Source organism: Procambarus clarkii, chromosome 66, assembly GCF_040958095.1.
Source record: "Procambarus clarkii isolate CNS0578487 chromosome 66, FALCON_Pclarkii_2.0, whole genome shotgun sequence".
NCBI lineage: Eukaryota > Metazoa > Arthropoda > Malacostraca > Decapoda > Cambaridae > Procambarus > Procambarus clarkii.
The window spans coordinates 29,593,815-29,609,204 of record NC_091215.1 but is presented as its reverse complement, the minus strand read 5'-3'; the positions used below and the strand labels follow the sequence as shown (position 1 = coordinate 29,609,204).

Here is a 15,390-nt window from a genome sequence, read left to right as displayed (position 1 = left end):
GGTGACTGTTTCGGGCTCCAGGTGGGTGTCTGTCCGGCTTCGGGAGGGTTCTTGGTAGGGCTTGGGGTGGGTTCTTGGTAGGTATTGGGGCTGGGTTCTCGGTAGGGCTTTGGGCTGGGTTCTCGGTAGGGCCTTTGGGCTGGGTTCTCGGTAGGGCTTGGGGCTGGGTTCTCGGTAAGGGCTTGGGGCTGGGTTCTCGGTAGGGCTCGGGGCGGGCTCCAGGTACTCAACTGACGGGTTCCAGTTCACTCAACTGGCGGGCTCCGGTTCACTCAACTGGCGGGCTCCGGTTTACTAAACTGGCGGGCTCCGGGTGGGTGACTGGTCGGGCTCCGGGTGGGTGACTGTTTCGGGCTCCAGGAGGGTGTCTGTCCGGCTTCGGGTGGGTTCTTGGTAGGGCTTGGGGGTGGGTTCTTGGTAGGGCTTGGGGGTGGGTTCTTGGTAGGGCTTGGGGTGGGTTCTTGGTAGGGCTTGGGGGTGGGGTCTTGGTAGGGCTTGGGGGTGGGGTCTTGGTAGGGCATGGGGGTGGGGTCTTGGTAGGGCTTGGGGGTGGGGTCTTGGTAGGGCTTGGGGGTGGGGTCTTGGTAGGGCTTGGGGGTGGGGTCTTGGTAGGGCTTGGGGGTGGGGTCTTGGTAGGGCTTGGGGGTGGGGTCTTGGTAGGGCTTGGGGGTGGGGTCTTGGTAGGGCTTGGGGGTGGGTTCTTGGTAGGGCTTGGGGGTGGGGTCTTGGTAGGGCTTGGGGGTGGGGTCTTGGTAGGGCTTGGGGGTGGGGTCTTGGTAGGGCTTGGGCGTGGGGTCTTGGTAGGGCTTGGGCGTGGGGTCTTGGTAGGGCTTGGGGGTGGGTTCTTGGTAGGGCTTGGGGGTGGGGTCTTGGTAGGGCTTGGGGGTGGGGTCTTGGTAGGGCTTGGGGGTGGGGTCTTGGTAGGGCTTGGGGGTGGGGTCTTGGTTTGTCGGGTTCTGATTACATAACTCCAGGGGTGTGACTTGTTGGGCTTTGGGTTGTGTATGGTTGTGCTCTGGTTCATACTTGGTTGTGCTCCGGTTCGTACATATTTGTGCTCCAGTGGTTGTTTGTGTACTAGTGCTCCAGGTTTGCTTGCAAGGGCTCTGTTTGTTTGCTAGAAATTTGGGTTTCTTTTTTTGTATATTGTTCAATTATTTGCTATGGTTCCGTAGTTGGTTTCTAGGGCAAGTGGAGGGTTTTAGGTAGGGCTAAGAATATTTTTGTTTGGTCGAGCTAGGAAGGGAGTTTGGTCGTGCTCTGGGACTGTTTAGCTTGGTGGGGGTTGGATGAGATGTATACTTGCTATAGGCTTATGGTTGTACAACTGGTCGGGGTCCGTTTACACAACTGATTGGGGTCCAGTTACCCAACTGGTCTGGGTCCGGTTACACAACTGGTCGGGCTCCGGTTACACAACAGGTAGGGCACCGGGACTCACTTCGGCTTCAAGTTGTGCATCACCCTCTTTGTGTAATGAAATTTTAAAATAAAGTTAGATATATATACACACACACAAAAAGAATAGTGGTGGTAGGAGAAGAAAATATCAAAATGTCCAGTGAGGATCCACAAGATCTTCTCTGGGTTACTCTTTAGATTCAGATTCAGATTCAGATTCAGATGTTTATTCAGTTAAGGTATATACATACAAGTGATGTTACATTAATGGATTGATATATAGATAGAGCTAGTACATACAATGCCTAAAGCCACTATTACGCAATGCGTTTCGGGCAAGAAAAACATAAATATCTAGAACTTAATACTAATTGAGCATAAAGAATAAAAAGTGTTGAGAACAAATACAAATAAAGATAAAAAAAGGGGGAACATGACTGAAAAAGCAGCACAAATACAATAGGTTGACAAACAGTGTTGATTAAAAAAAAAATAAAAAAAATAAAAAAAAATAAGACATGGGTTGACAATAGAGGAGTGAGGTAGATTACAGGGAATTTATTAGGTAGTGTTTAGTTTTTATCTTAAACTGGTTGAGAGAGGTACAGTCTTTAACATGGTTGGGAAGGTCATTCCACATTCTGGGCCCCTTGATTTGCAGAGCATTTCTAGTTTGATTAAGACGTACTCTAGGAATATCAAAACTGTATTTATTTCTGGTGTGGTGCTCATGGGTTCTGTTACAACCTTCTATGAAGCTTTTAAGATCAGGATTGGCATTATAGTTTAGCGTTTTATATATGTATAATACACATGAGAGAATGTGCAGTGACTTAATATCTAACATATTCAGAGATTTGAGTAGGGGTACCGAGTGATGTCTGGGGCCAGAGTTGGATATTGTTCTAATAGCAGCTTTGTGTTGGGTAATTAGAGGACGTAAGTGATTTTGGGTAGTAGAACCCCAAGCACAAATACCATAGTTGAGATAAGGATAGATAAGGGAGTAATAGAGAGTCACCAGGGCAGGGCGTGGTACATAATATCTGATCTTAGAAAGAATGCCCACAGTTTTTGAAACTTTTTTTGGTGGGTGTATATTCTTCTCCGAGGCTATGGGTCCCTACACTTGCACCAGAGGTGGTACCCATTTTAGGTTAAAAAAAAATATATATATATTGGGCTACTCTTATTACAAATTCGCTACTTTTGACCGTCATCTTACTACTTTCAGCAATTTGCACCTGGCATCCCTGTCTTGGACGAGGCGAACCACAACAAAGCTTGACAGTGAGGAAGGAGGATGTGTGGACGCGGTGTCCGGGTAAATATTAAGTCACAAGGCGGCCACTAAGGCATAAGGGCGGCATAACCAGTGGGGATACGTTTGATAATCAAGATGATGAACTACGATAGACAAGATGTGGTCTTCGTGGTGGAGAAGAGCGCCTGTATGAAGCGGTACTTGCCAGAGCTCCTGGAGGCTTACATTTCCCCGACGGTAACGTAAGTAGCTCTTGGATCTTATTGTGAGAAATAGTTAAGGAAAAGATGAGTTAAAGGAGGGTTAACAGGTTTTTTCTCTCTGAATGATCTGCTTCTGTAATCTTCATTAGCTCTCGTAGGATGCTTGGGGTCTCTTAGTACGGTTGGCTTTGTCCTCTACTCTCAAACTACAATCCTGGGTTCGATTCTTAGCGGGACTGGAATGGTTAGGCACGTTTTCTTTTCACGTTGAGCCTCGGTTCACACAATAGTAAATGGCTACCCGGGAGTTTGGTAACTGTTAAGGGGTTGTAAATGTGAAGAAACTGTGCCATTTTCCAGCTGAATATACACACATACACACACACACGCACGCACGCACACGCACGCACACACATTTGATAATGGAAATCATCCATCACTGATGAAACACCATCAGTGGTGGTGTTTCAAGCTGATGGGTTGTGCCAGATTTTGTAGCCAACTACATGTAGCCCACTTAAAAAGAATTACGTCTGTGGCATATGCGAGGCTGGCAAACATCAGAACAGCCTTCAGGAATCTGTGTAAGGAATCATTCAGAATCTTGTACACCACATATGTAAGACCAATCCTGGAATATGCGGCCCCAGCATGGAGCCCGTACCTTGTCAAGCACAAGACAAAGCTGGAAAAAGTTCAGAGGTATGCCACTAGACTAGTCCCAGAACTAAGAGGCATGAGTTACGAGGAAAGGCTGCAGGAAATGCACCTTAAAACACTGGAAGACAGAAGAGTAAGGGGGAGACATGATCACTACCTACAAAATCCTCAGGGAAATCGACAGGGTAGACAAGGATAAACTATTCAACACTGGTGGGACGCGAACAAGGACACTGCTGGAAACTGAGTACCCACACGAGCCACAGGGACGTTAGAAGGAACTTTTTCAGTGTCAGAGTAGTTAACAGGTGGAATGCATTAGGCAGTGATGCGGTGGAGGCTGACTTCATACACAGTTTCAAATGTAGATATGATAGAGCCCAGTAGGCTCAGGAATCTGTACACCAGTTGATTGACAGTTAAGAGGCGGGACCAAAGAGCCAAAGCTCAACCCCCCAAGCACAATTAGGCAAGTACATACGCACATACATACAGTACTACACAATACAGGAATGCAAATACTGTACATCTTGATGATAAGTTGAAATGTGTATGAATTATTAATTTTCCCCATCAAGATTATAGTGAGAATAAAGTAACTAACAGATACTGTACATGTCTTTAAGCTCTGTAGTACAGTGTCCCCATGGTCCTATATCCAATATGTTAGGCAACTGAATGTCATGGCATAAAGTATGGACATCATTTATTTTGTAGCATAATATTTATTATAATTAAAATTAAAATGCCGGAGGTGTAAGATGGCTAAATAAATAAAAATAAAAATTTATTATATAAATATTACTTTTGTTATTGAAGTGGGAGAAATGCCTTCATAAAAAAATGGTATCTCGTCTGAAGAAACTGCACTTCAGTTTGTTAGTATTAACCTTTGCTTGAAGCTTCGTGACATTTCCTTTTGGCTGTATTCGTGTGTTTGAAAATTACTTATTCTTTTCTAATTTTTAATTTCAGGCTCTTTGGAGGTGGCTTATCCGAGGAATCGGATGTTTTCTTCACACAGGTAATTTCTAGTATACCTATGTACTTGTTTTATTTATGAAATGTTAGAGCCAAATTTCTTCACTTAGACTTGATATTGATGTGCATTTCATTACTTTCCGCTGTGATGGGTGGCTGAACTTGCCAGAATGAGAAGTAATTTCTTTTGTCCATGAACAATCATATTCTTTCCATACGCTAATTTCCTTTCATATCCTTCGTTAAATCTTCACATAGTTAAATGCCTTATGGTCCTTGCCTTTTTAACTGTTTTACTCGATTCTAGTTTTGCCAAAATTACAATTTCTGAGCAGTAATTTTTTTTATTTCACTTAAGTGCTCTGCCTTTGCAAAGTTGCTGTACAGCATTTGGCTGTGCAGTATAGATTGTTTTGTTTTCATATTTTTTCACACTTCATACATTAATATTGTGCATGTCAGTCCTTGAAAAAATTAAATTGTGTAAATTTGGACATAAGGTAACCTTTTAAATCCTAATCAAATAAAACATAACCTAATTAGGCATTCACATTAAAAAATATTGTCTTGCAAGCATTGCTATTGTTAAAACAGCTAAACTGCTGGCAAATAAATTACAGTACTAAATATTTATATTAAATTTTTATTTTAGATTAATCTTGGGTACATTAGATAACTTAAAATGGCTTGTATAGCTGGCAGGTTAAAAAAAAATTACAACTAGGCAAGTTTTTTTATTTAAAACTTGCCTAGTTCTGCATCTTGTGAGATGTTGAAAATGGGTCCCCAGGCCAGTCTTCCTTGCATTTATTGCAAGGGATGTGTAGTTGGATGGGTTGTATAATGCCTGTGGCCATTTTTTATATACTATAAATGCGAATGTTATCTTGTAAATATATGCAAATGTTATCTTGTAAATATTTAACCATTCACTTAAGCTTACATTCTAACATGCGAACTCCAAATGCAACTGAATGCCTTATGTTACAAGGCTTTTAAGTCTCATTTGCAATTACAGTAACTTGATACTTTCCTAACATTAATGAATGTTTTAATTTACAGAGTAGTGTTGTCCAGTATGCAGCTGTCTTCTATGGAACAGAACTTTCACTAGTTGGGTCATGGGGCCAGGTAGAATGCTTTGGTCCCACCTGCTCAGAAACTGAAATTGTAAATTCGATAAAAAATGCTCGGTAAGTTAAACATTTGTTTATCCATTCATTTTAGTTTCACTGCACTGTCAAGTTTAGTTAAAAGGTGCTGAAAGTATCTTAGGTGATAAACCATGCAGGGTAAAATAATAATGCACAAAATTTAGCAATTATGATGCAAGTCTATTGTAGTACTATATTAAGATTAAAAAAAATGGGAGACAGGATCATGTACAGTACAGTACTTCACTCTGTATTAATCATAAGCCTTGCCCATTATGAAGCTATCTAATAGTAATAGGGATCCATCAGTCTCGAGAGACTATGGAGTTGCATTCTGGTTGTCGGTCAGGAGTGGCTTCTCCGGGGCGCAAAGCCAGGGTAGGTAGCCATCTAATATACAAAACTCATAACATACACGAGACGTAAACTAGATTATGCAGCAGTTGTATGGAGTGCCACACGCTATGCATGTTTCGGCCTCCATGTAACTGCTGCATATTTTAATTTTGTCTTGTGTATGTTGGGAATATTTTGGCTTAACATTTTTCCATTCTTGTACATGTACCTGTACTATGTATATAAATACAGTACCACTATTTATATACATTATATACATTGGCCATTGTACTATAGGGTCCTCCGATTGCCCTTTATGTAATCCTCCAGTGACTGATCTACTATACAGTAACATTTCTAGATTGCTTTTCCTTGCGAGTTCTCTAGTGTCTTCACATAACTTGTAAGATGCACATCTCCTGTTTTCACTTATTCCGCATGCCAGTTAATGTCATTTATGCACATTGAAATTCATTTGCCAAATATTGCCCTCATGTGCTTATTTGATCTAGGTCATTTTAAAGGGCAGTGTAGTCATCTAAGTCTAATTCTTCTTAGTAGTTCAGTATTATCCTCAAAAATGTTCATGTAGCTCTGTATCCCTCCAGGAAGATCATTTATGAAAATAATTACAATTTCTTCGCGAGTACCAAACCATGCACAACTCCACTTGTCTCCTCCGATTTGATTCATTGCCTCGGATCGTTGCTCACATATACCCGTTTGATAGGAAATACTTAACTGCAGTCTGCCTGTCCCCTCATTTTCAACTTGAGGAACTAGTTTTTTTTTAAATCTGGGTGGATGCAGTGTGTCCATTGTTCTTTCCAAGGGGCACAGAAATTCCTTATCATAATGGCAAATTTGCTACGTGTGATGTTCCAGTTCAAAAATTGTACTGCCTGGCTATTCTTTCTTCATTTCTTTTGAACCTAGTCATACTGGCTTGAAGCAGTGTATCTGCGTTATGTAATGTCTTCAAGTTTTTAATGTGTCTGATATCACAGTACAGTTTATAATTTTATGAGAAAGTATTGTAGTACTGTGTTAAAAATATATGGGCACCAATGAGAAATTAACACCTGACCATGACAAATAATGGTACAGTACTATTGTATTATTTTGTTTGCAGTTATTCATGCAAAAACTTGTCCCGACAAGCATTTATCCTGGATGGACTCCAAGCTGCAGTTAATCTATTTGACTCGATGAAAAAGCATTACTCGACGAGTGAGAATGTCCAGCGGTGTTGTGTTCTAGTAACGCAGAGCACTCCTATGAGTAATCCCTGGTCTCCTACAAACCCAGAAAAAGTTCTTTTGGAAATCAAAAGGGTAAGCATTATTTTTTTATCAGTATTTTGGCTTTGGGATTTTTTTCATGGTCTCTTATTCTATTTTATTTGTAGTAATCTAATTTAATCAGTATTTGAGGCTTCCAGTGATGATCTGCAGTTGTAAAAAGTGACACAATTTTTTACATTTGACTATGCTTGGGGCATCAGTTTAAACAAAAAGAAACTTTTTATTGCAAGCAGAAAATTGATGCTTAATTTGTCAAGGGTTAAATGTCATAACACCCCTTCCTCAATGTAATTTATCTTCAGTGTTTGGAATTTATGAAGGACAATCTTGCTGTGCACGCGAACTGCAAGTGAATAATAAGTTCAGTTTCTGACTACGGTACTTCTTTCAGACGAGTATTCAGTTATCTGTCATCTCGGCCCATAAGCTGGTGGAGCTGTATAGATTGTTTGATGCCGCTGGCGGTGATCATCAGGCCAGTCCTAACAAGAACTATGCAAGCAAGCCTCAACATCTTGTTCTTCTTAATGGGTTCACGTAAGTTATGTCATTCTAATACTGTCATTAAACTCCTAGTAAATATTTGTAAAGTTTGATGTTAGTAGCCAAAATTTACATGTTTGACTTGACTGTCAAATTACTTTGTTTTGCAGTTAGTCTTGCTGTACTATCTACAGGCTAAAAAAAATGATAAAAATGTTTTGGATATGGGGAAAAAGTATTGAGCAATAATGAAAGTCTTGGAAAATTCTTGCTGAATATATTTGAGTTATATGCAGTGATGAAAATGGGTTTTGGGAACTAGGTATAGGCTAAGGCATACTGTACAGGATTTCTATTCTGGAATCACAAGGGGTTAGTCCATAATTATAAGAAAGGAGTCGGGTAGAAATGATTAGGTTGTAGTTGGTAGAAACTTGACAAAGGATGGCTAATAAATGTCTCCATTAGTACAGAAATTAAACATAAAAACCCCTAGAAATTGATACGTAGACTTATGCCATACACCTAGCCCATTTCCATCACTATTCATATATATGTAGCCATACATAGAACACAGTGCGAACGGTATTGTAGAACGCAATGCTCTGACAAGTGTTGGGAAACCCCAGGATTAGAATAAACTTTTAATATTAGATATCATATCATCCATAAGGGTTTTTCATAAAATGTAACAAATGCACACAGGGCGAGTGCCTATAAAAGGGGCCAAACTGGGTAAGAGTGGGCCGAGATCAGTGAGGTAAAACAGGGGAGATATACAAATTTGCATAATACAATTTATATCTGCATTTACAGATATAATTGATTCATTTGCCAAGATGGTGAGGAATGTTTAATTTTCCTTTTGTGTACAGTGGTGTTATAATGTTTGATGGCTGCAGAGATTATTTGCATTGAACATAATGAAGGCAAATTTTACTCTGTTGCCTCTTTTTCCTGAATTAATACTTCATAAACAAAAAATTAAATACTGTACAGGTACTGTACATAAATCTCTCGTGTGTGTTCACCTCACTGGCCTCAACCTACAGGACCTTGCCCCTAAACCATTTTCTTCTGTGTAAGTAATAGTCCTGTGTATATTAGGTTTGATACGGCCCTTCAGATGAAATGTTATCTACAAATTAGTCTTTCATCTAGACGTGTCTCCAAATAGATATCATTAAAGTTTTGTACGAGTTGAAATGTGTAAAGAGCTGTTGAAAATATATAAATAGCCATATGAAAGGGATTATACAAAAACATTTACAAAATGTACTGTGCCATGAAAACTACAGATGTATAGATTACAAAATGCAGTTTGCATATACAACTATGCAAAAGGGGAGTATATATCACTAAGAAAAAGTTCAAAATGGTAGGGGTAAATAAATGGAAAATTAAATTTTCTCCATTCTGAACTGATTCATCTTTACTTTTTTGTTATTTCCGACAACACCTTTTCCATCCACACATTATCATTGCCCAATTTCCAACTTCTGTGGAGTGGCATGGCCTCAGTACAGAGAAAGGAAGCAAATAATAGTGAAGAAGTTTACTATACATATAGCCAAATAATCATTTTTTTCTTTAGTGGGTAGTATCTGAAAAAAGGTTTTCAGCCCTGTCTTTCCCATTCCTATAATGCAGGGGATGTGAGATTGATTGGATTTACAGTATGTAGTGGTGGGTTGTTCTAATCCTATGTCAAACTACATTTTTTTATACTTGATAAACAAGTCAAATTGTTGTATTAATAAAAAATTAATGTAATATAGTGCATATTAATTATTTGCTGTTTTATATTTTTTTTCCAATTTTAGGCTACAGGAGCATGCACTCAGTCCTTCTCTGGTAGGCTATCCTCCAGCAACTAATGTAGCCACACCACCAGCAGTAATTGGCACACAAGTTCCTTCACAAGGAGTGACAGTGGCACCAGTTGCAGGTCCTGGACCCTCGCCCAACCCTCTAGGACCCGGAGCTGCAACTCCTTCCCCAGGACCTGTGTCAGTGGGTTCTCCTGCCCCTCCACAAGCTGCTCAAGCATCGGTAGGGGTGAGAATCAGAATGTGTAGTCATTTGAGAGGCGGTGGTTTTTGTCCTTCCTACTTTTATCCGTAATGCCTACTTGTACCACTAGCCTCCCTAGATTCCATGGACCCTCTAAGCATGTGCAGTCAGAAAATAAATTTTGTGTGAAAGGTAGAAGCTGCTGGGATATTAGTTGTCAATTGAGGCTGTAATGACCGATGGATTTCTCTAGGGCTGTAATAATTTGGCCATTAACCTGGCAATTAATATAGAATTCCCAATACTGGTAACTTATTGTAGTGCAGTCTATGACTGTCCATCAATCTTTACTGGCATCTTCAGGGTCTAAATAAGGGTGGGGAAACATACGAGACTTGTGCCAAGATTGGCATGCAGGCACATTTTGCTAGCATACAGTGTTACCCCCTTGATTTTGTTTTAAACTGCACCTATAGTAAATAAATATATTTGAGATTATCATTAATATGTGAAGAGCTGGTTAAGTTGGTAATGTTACTAGAGCATACCACAAAGACTGAAGTATGTAAACTAATTGTCGAACCAACAGGTTGACCTTTCAAATATAGCTGATGTCACAAATGACTGTGCACCCAGCATGATGACTGATAACGAAGCAGGTTTTATAAAGTTTTTTTCAAAATATGTTCGATTTAACGATTAAAATATGTTAATGAGGAAGCCTTGCATGCAAAAGCTGGTCTTGAACTGAAGTGATAAATTGTAAAAGATGTGCTAATTATGTTATTGGTGTATACTGACAGCAGGTTTTCTTTTAAACATGTCTCATTGAATATGACTGCATATTCTGTATTTACTATCTTCTGGTTTAGGGCTTCTATCCCTCTACTCGGATACTTTTGATATCGTTCGCCTTGTGCGTTTTTGTTCTCGTATTGGCATCCTTGGTGATATTTAGCGCCCTCTGATTATTTTGCGTTTTTGATGGTGCTACATAGCCTTCCCGGTTTGGTGCCTTCTTTTGATAATTACTTACTTACTTACTTACTTCTATCCCTCTATTATTCTTGCAATTATATTTTTCACAATTATATTATGAGCATGCTTTGAAAGAAAATTTCAGAATTAACCGAGCGAGGTGAATTCGGTGTAGACGACTATTATTATACAGCAATGTTCATTGGCTTGAAGGTTTTGTCCTGAAAAAATTTGTTTTTTGATGAAATTTGTTTTCTCTAAAGATTGTCCGACATGTGGTTTTATAGATTGGTGTTTTTCACAGATTTTTAATTTAAATGACAGCACTAAATTAATGGGATATGGCAAAACTTATGTTTGACATAAATGCCTTTTGAAATCAGAAAATTGTTAAATGTAATGTTTATAAGTGCCATTGTTCATGTTTCCTGAACCTAAAAAAAAAGAAAAATCCTAAAAATTCATAGTTAATTTTTTAGCATAATAGATTTAACTGCTGATCTATTTTCTTTAAGATTTACTAAATTCAAGGCCATTTAAAGACAGACACACTCATAAAGTGTGCGAACAGTGTAACATTAGAAACGTTGCAGTGGATTGACCAGGATAATTTTGAGATGTAATTGACAAATTTGCTCGGCATGGAGGCAAAATTTTTCTTTGTGAAGAACTAGAAAATATTTATGGGTTAATTACTGGATTAATGCTGAAAATTGCAGAAAAAAGGTTTAGAAACTTTAATTCCATTCTTGAAACTTTATTTGAAAATCTCGCAATGGCAATATATTAAGTTTTATCATTTATGCAAGCCATTGTTTTCGGTGAGGAACTTAGTAAAATCTGATTATAGGAGCAGACTTACTGATGAAACTAGTGCTACATGCATAGTTTTCAAAACCAGATACTAGCCCAATATAAAATGTCATTGAATCGAAGTAAAGTAACCCTTTTTTTGTGTGTACTCACCTAATTGTACTCGCCTAATTGTGCTTGCGGGGGTTGAGCTTTGGCTCTTTGGTCCCGCCTCTCAACTGTCAATCAACTAATACATGTGTGTGTGTGCGCGCCAAAGCGTATAACTTCACATTCACATTTCTTCTAGCTTGCAAGTTAAAATATTATTCCTAGTGTTATTTTTAATTCTTTTAAAACATTAATAATTTAATATTTTTTAAAAACTTTCATTTATTTCGGCCTGTTTAACCCCAGCAGCACAACTGTTTATAGTTGACATTACATCCCCCCTTCCTCCCTCAGAATGCAGGAAAGTAAAAAAAAAAAAAAAAAAAAAAAAAAAAAAATCCCCCGTTAAAATGCATTCCCTGCATTTTAAAATGAACTGTTTACTGTTTCATTCCCTGACGAGTGGGAAGGGGGGGGGTAACTGCATGTTACCGACTTTAGCCATGGTGAAGCCCGGCAGTTCCGAGATTCGTGAGCATTCATCTCCTGGCAGTTTGGCCAGCTCCACCGTGATGCAGAAGTTGCTGCGAGGATATGTTTTGATATTTATTTCAATGTCTGTAGTGAGGGGAAAAAAAAAAGAAAAAAACCCAGACGTGAGAAATTTATACAAGTGTTTGAAACTCAGAATGCTTAAAAATACTTGTTGCTAATGTGCATACAGTCATATGCCTAGAACAGTAAAGGTGTTTGATGTTATTACACGATACACATCACATCTGTCAACATTTTTATGCACCATAATTAACTTGTGAGCAGGTCTGGTGGGTGTGGAATGAAATCCAAGCAGGGCATAGCACCACCTGCTGTCACCTGACAGCAAAATGCCTCCAATATTATATTCACATTGCAAATTCTAGCTACAATACTGCCTGTTATCATATTGCTGTCACTAAATCATGAATATGAATAATTTTCTCAAAGTTCCATTTCTAAAGAAACATAAAAGTTCTGATTCATGATGTGTAGATACAAGAAACCGCATCTGTATGGTGAATGTTTGCCTCCCACTATAAACAAAATAACCAACATTGTGTTCACTGATGTCTAAACATTGTACAGTCTTCGTTGCAGTCAGGATCTTCTATGACACTCGATACACAGTAATCGCAAATATTTATTTTGTCTGTATCAAGTGATGCTATTGGTACAAGCTGCATGATGGTGCAGTGAGCTGCTGCAGTATATACTATCTGTGGTTACCCTCTCAATGAGGCATCTCGCACCAAGGAAGGGTGCCCACAATTATCTTCAAAAGGTCTGTTTACTGGAGGTCTGAAAAAGCATATGCGAGCCTTGTGTACTTGTGGGACTTTTAAATTTTATGCGGTACTGTACTCTAAATCATCTCCAACTCGCACGGTAGGGTCAGATATGGTGCAAGTGTTCCCGTTTGATATGCAGATAAAAGGGTTAAATCAGTGGCACTGGTTCTAAGGCTGAATGAACAGCATTCTTATGGAAGAGAAGACTGCTGACCAAATTAGGGAATTCAGAATTTGCCAAACGGCCGTCATTTCTCTTGTGGCCTTGACGGAGACAGGAAGCCAACAGCTTGTCAAAGGTCCTCCTATATTTGTCCTAATTATTATTTATTATTATTTTATTATTTATTATTATTATTTTTATTCCTCCCAGCTAGATTTTTGAAATGGTGTTGTCTTGGCATTTGTGGCTTCGGTGGGTTGGTGTTTACAACTCTATAGTTGAAAAAGCATCTTCAGTTTTCCATCCTACATTGTAGCTTGAGCTTGAAACAGTTGCTTCTTGTATGCATTACATTTGACCTTTTAAAGAAGTATTGTGGATCAACATCTAAATAGTTCAGTATTTTAAGTTTCAAGAGAGTTCAACCCTCTCATGTCTGGTGGGCAGTGTTAGTCCTGTGGCCTCCAACCTCGTCGTATGAGAGGGATTTAGTTCCAGGATGACTTGTGTTGTCCAGTGTTAAACTTTCTCCAAAGCTTGACGTTTCTAATTTTTGCACAAAAAAACACAATCACATCCTGAAAAGCTGCAAGCAGTATGGTACCTCTTTGAACTAGTTGGGAAATCTATTGCATCCCATCCAGCAGGTGCATTGCAAACAATCTTCCAGATACATGAAAATCAACTTGTTGAGACAAATTGGTTACTGGGTGGACAGAACGAATCAAACATGGAAACGGAATGAGTAAATAGGTGAACCTGAAAATGGCAAAAGTATTTTGAACTGCTCAACACCGAAGCCCGACAAAACTAGTGATGAAAAGAGGGCATTTTGGAGCCGTACAGTAAAAATATGGGATGATCACTTAACGTGACTAGCAAACGCCTGACTAAAGACATGCAGCACAGAATGATACCTGAGATGGGACCAAGCACAGTACTGTACACATAAGCACCCAGCTAACTAATATCTCTTGATCACGGGCAACAGTTTCAAACACGACCTGGAATGGGTGATTCGAAAAAGTCATCCCGGTGCCACCAGACTACACCACCTGACAGAGAAGTGGAGGAACCCGAGAATCTGTGGTTCACTGACAACTTGAGAAGATGGACCTGAAATCAGAGCCAAAGTGAAACTTAAATATGAGGTACCCATAAGCTACTGTAATGGACAGACTGAAAAAAACCCAAACCCATTTCAGTAAACATATGTTACCTGTTTGATCTCCAACACGAGAACCAATGAGGGGCTGACACTAGGCAAGACAGTTAAGAGGGTGGCTGGCTGGCATCCAGAGTGATCTAGTCTGCTATCTGGTGGCTAATTATGTTAGCCTTTTAAAACGGACTTCTCCAGCAGGTTATGACTGCAAAGGTTTGGAAGTGAAGTATATATTGTTTTCCCATTGGCCAGGATAGGAAGCCTGTTACTTGCAGACCTCCTCTTAGGCCAACAAGGGACATTTCCCACAAAGTAACCCATAACATTTCCTTAACATATTTATTACTAGGCAAGCAGAGAAATAAAGTGCAGGAAATCGTGTCTCGTCATGCTCGGGAAGTTAACCTGGGATCACTCGGTTGTAAGCCGACTGATTTGGCTGCTGCATCATGGGACTCTATTAAATGGACTTCAAAAGATCACACATGCTTGTATAACCATGCATGAATTATTGAAGGGTGACTAATGTAAAATACGTATACAGATGCATGTAGTAGAAGTCTTATGTTGTGAATAATGTTATGTACAAATTACTTTACAGATGGTGAGACCAGGTTCTGTTACACAGATTGTTGTTAACCCAACTCCTACTCAGCCCATAAACATGCCCAACCAGCAACCAAATGGTGTACCCGGTAAGTTGATGCTTTATTATTCACGTTTGGTAAGAAATTTAAGATGCTTCCTATCCAGCAGGTTCATAATATGTTTTGTTCAGCAATTGCTTGATGGTTTCTCACTGATCATTAACATTTAAACTTGAACTTTCTGTGGGGAACCTTATTGGCTCCCTGACCCCTCCCTCCCTCCTGTCGGCAGTTTTCATTGTTCAAGAACTAGCTGGTGGGTAGCCAGGCTCACCTAAGCTGGCTCCTCCTCCCCCCTTGGGTAGGAGAGGGGGTGCTAATGAGCGAGGAGGGGGGGGCTAGTTGAATGAAATGTTTTTTCTTTCTGGGAGAGTTCTTTTACTCTTTTCAGGACGTAGGTCACTATTTTC

The 15,390-nt window shown here is 39.6% G+C and overlaps 1 protein-coding gene across 10 annotated transcripts in view; it reads left to right on the top strand.

Moving 5' to 3' along the window:
* Positions 1-2,635: 2,635 nt before the first annotated feature.
* Positions 2,636-15,390, top strand: part of LOC123769179 (mediator of RNA polymerase II transcription subunit 25) — a 31,317-nt gene continuing 18,562 nt past the window's right edge. For 6 of the 10 annotated variants that reach the window (XM_069310029.1, XM_069310028.1, XM_045760188.2 and 3 more), the window contains exons 1-7: positions 2,636-2,907; positions 4,504-4,552; positions 5,572-5,702; positions 7,132-7,333; positions 7,695-7,840; positions 9,610-9,844; positions 14,935-15,028. In XM_069310029.1, the coding sequence (XP_069166130.1) occupies positions 2,801-2,907; positions 4,504-4,552; positions 5,572-5,702; positions 7,132-7,333; positions 7,695-7,840; positions 9,610-9,844; positions 14,935-15,028 (964 nt within the window). In that variant the 5' untranslated portion in view covers positions 2,636-2,800. The remainder of the gene's footprint in view (positions 2,908-4,503; positions 4,553-5,571; positions 5,703-7,131; positions 7,334-7,694; positions 7,841-9,609; positions 9,845-14,934; positions 15,029-15,390) is intronic. The other 4 variants (XM_069310030.1, XM_069310025.1, XM_069310027.1 and 1 more) reach the window with 1 other exon arrangement.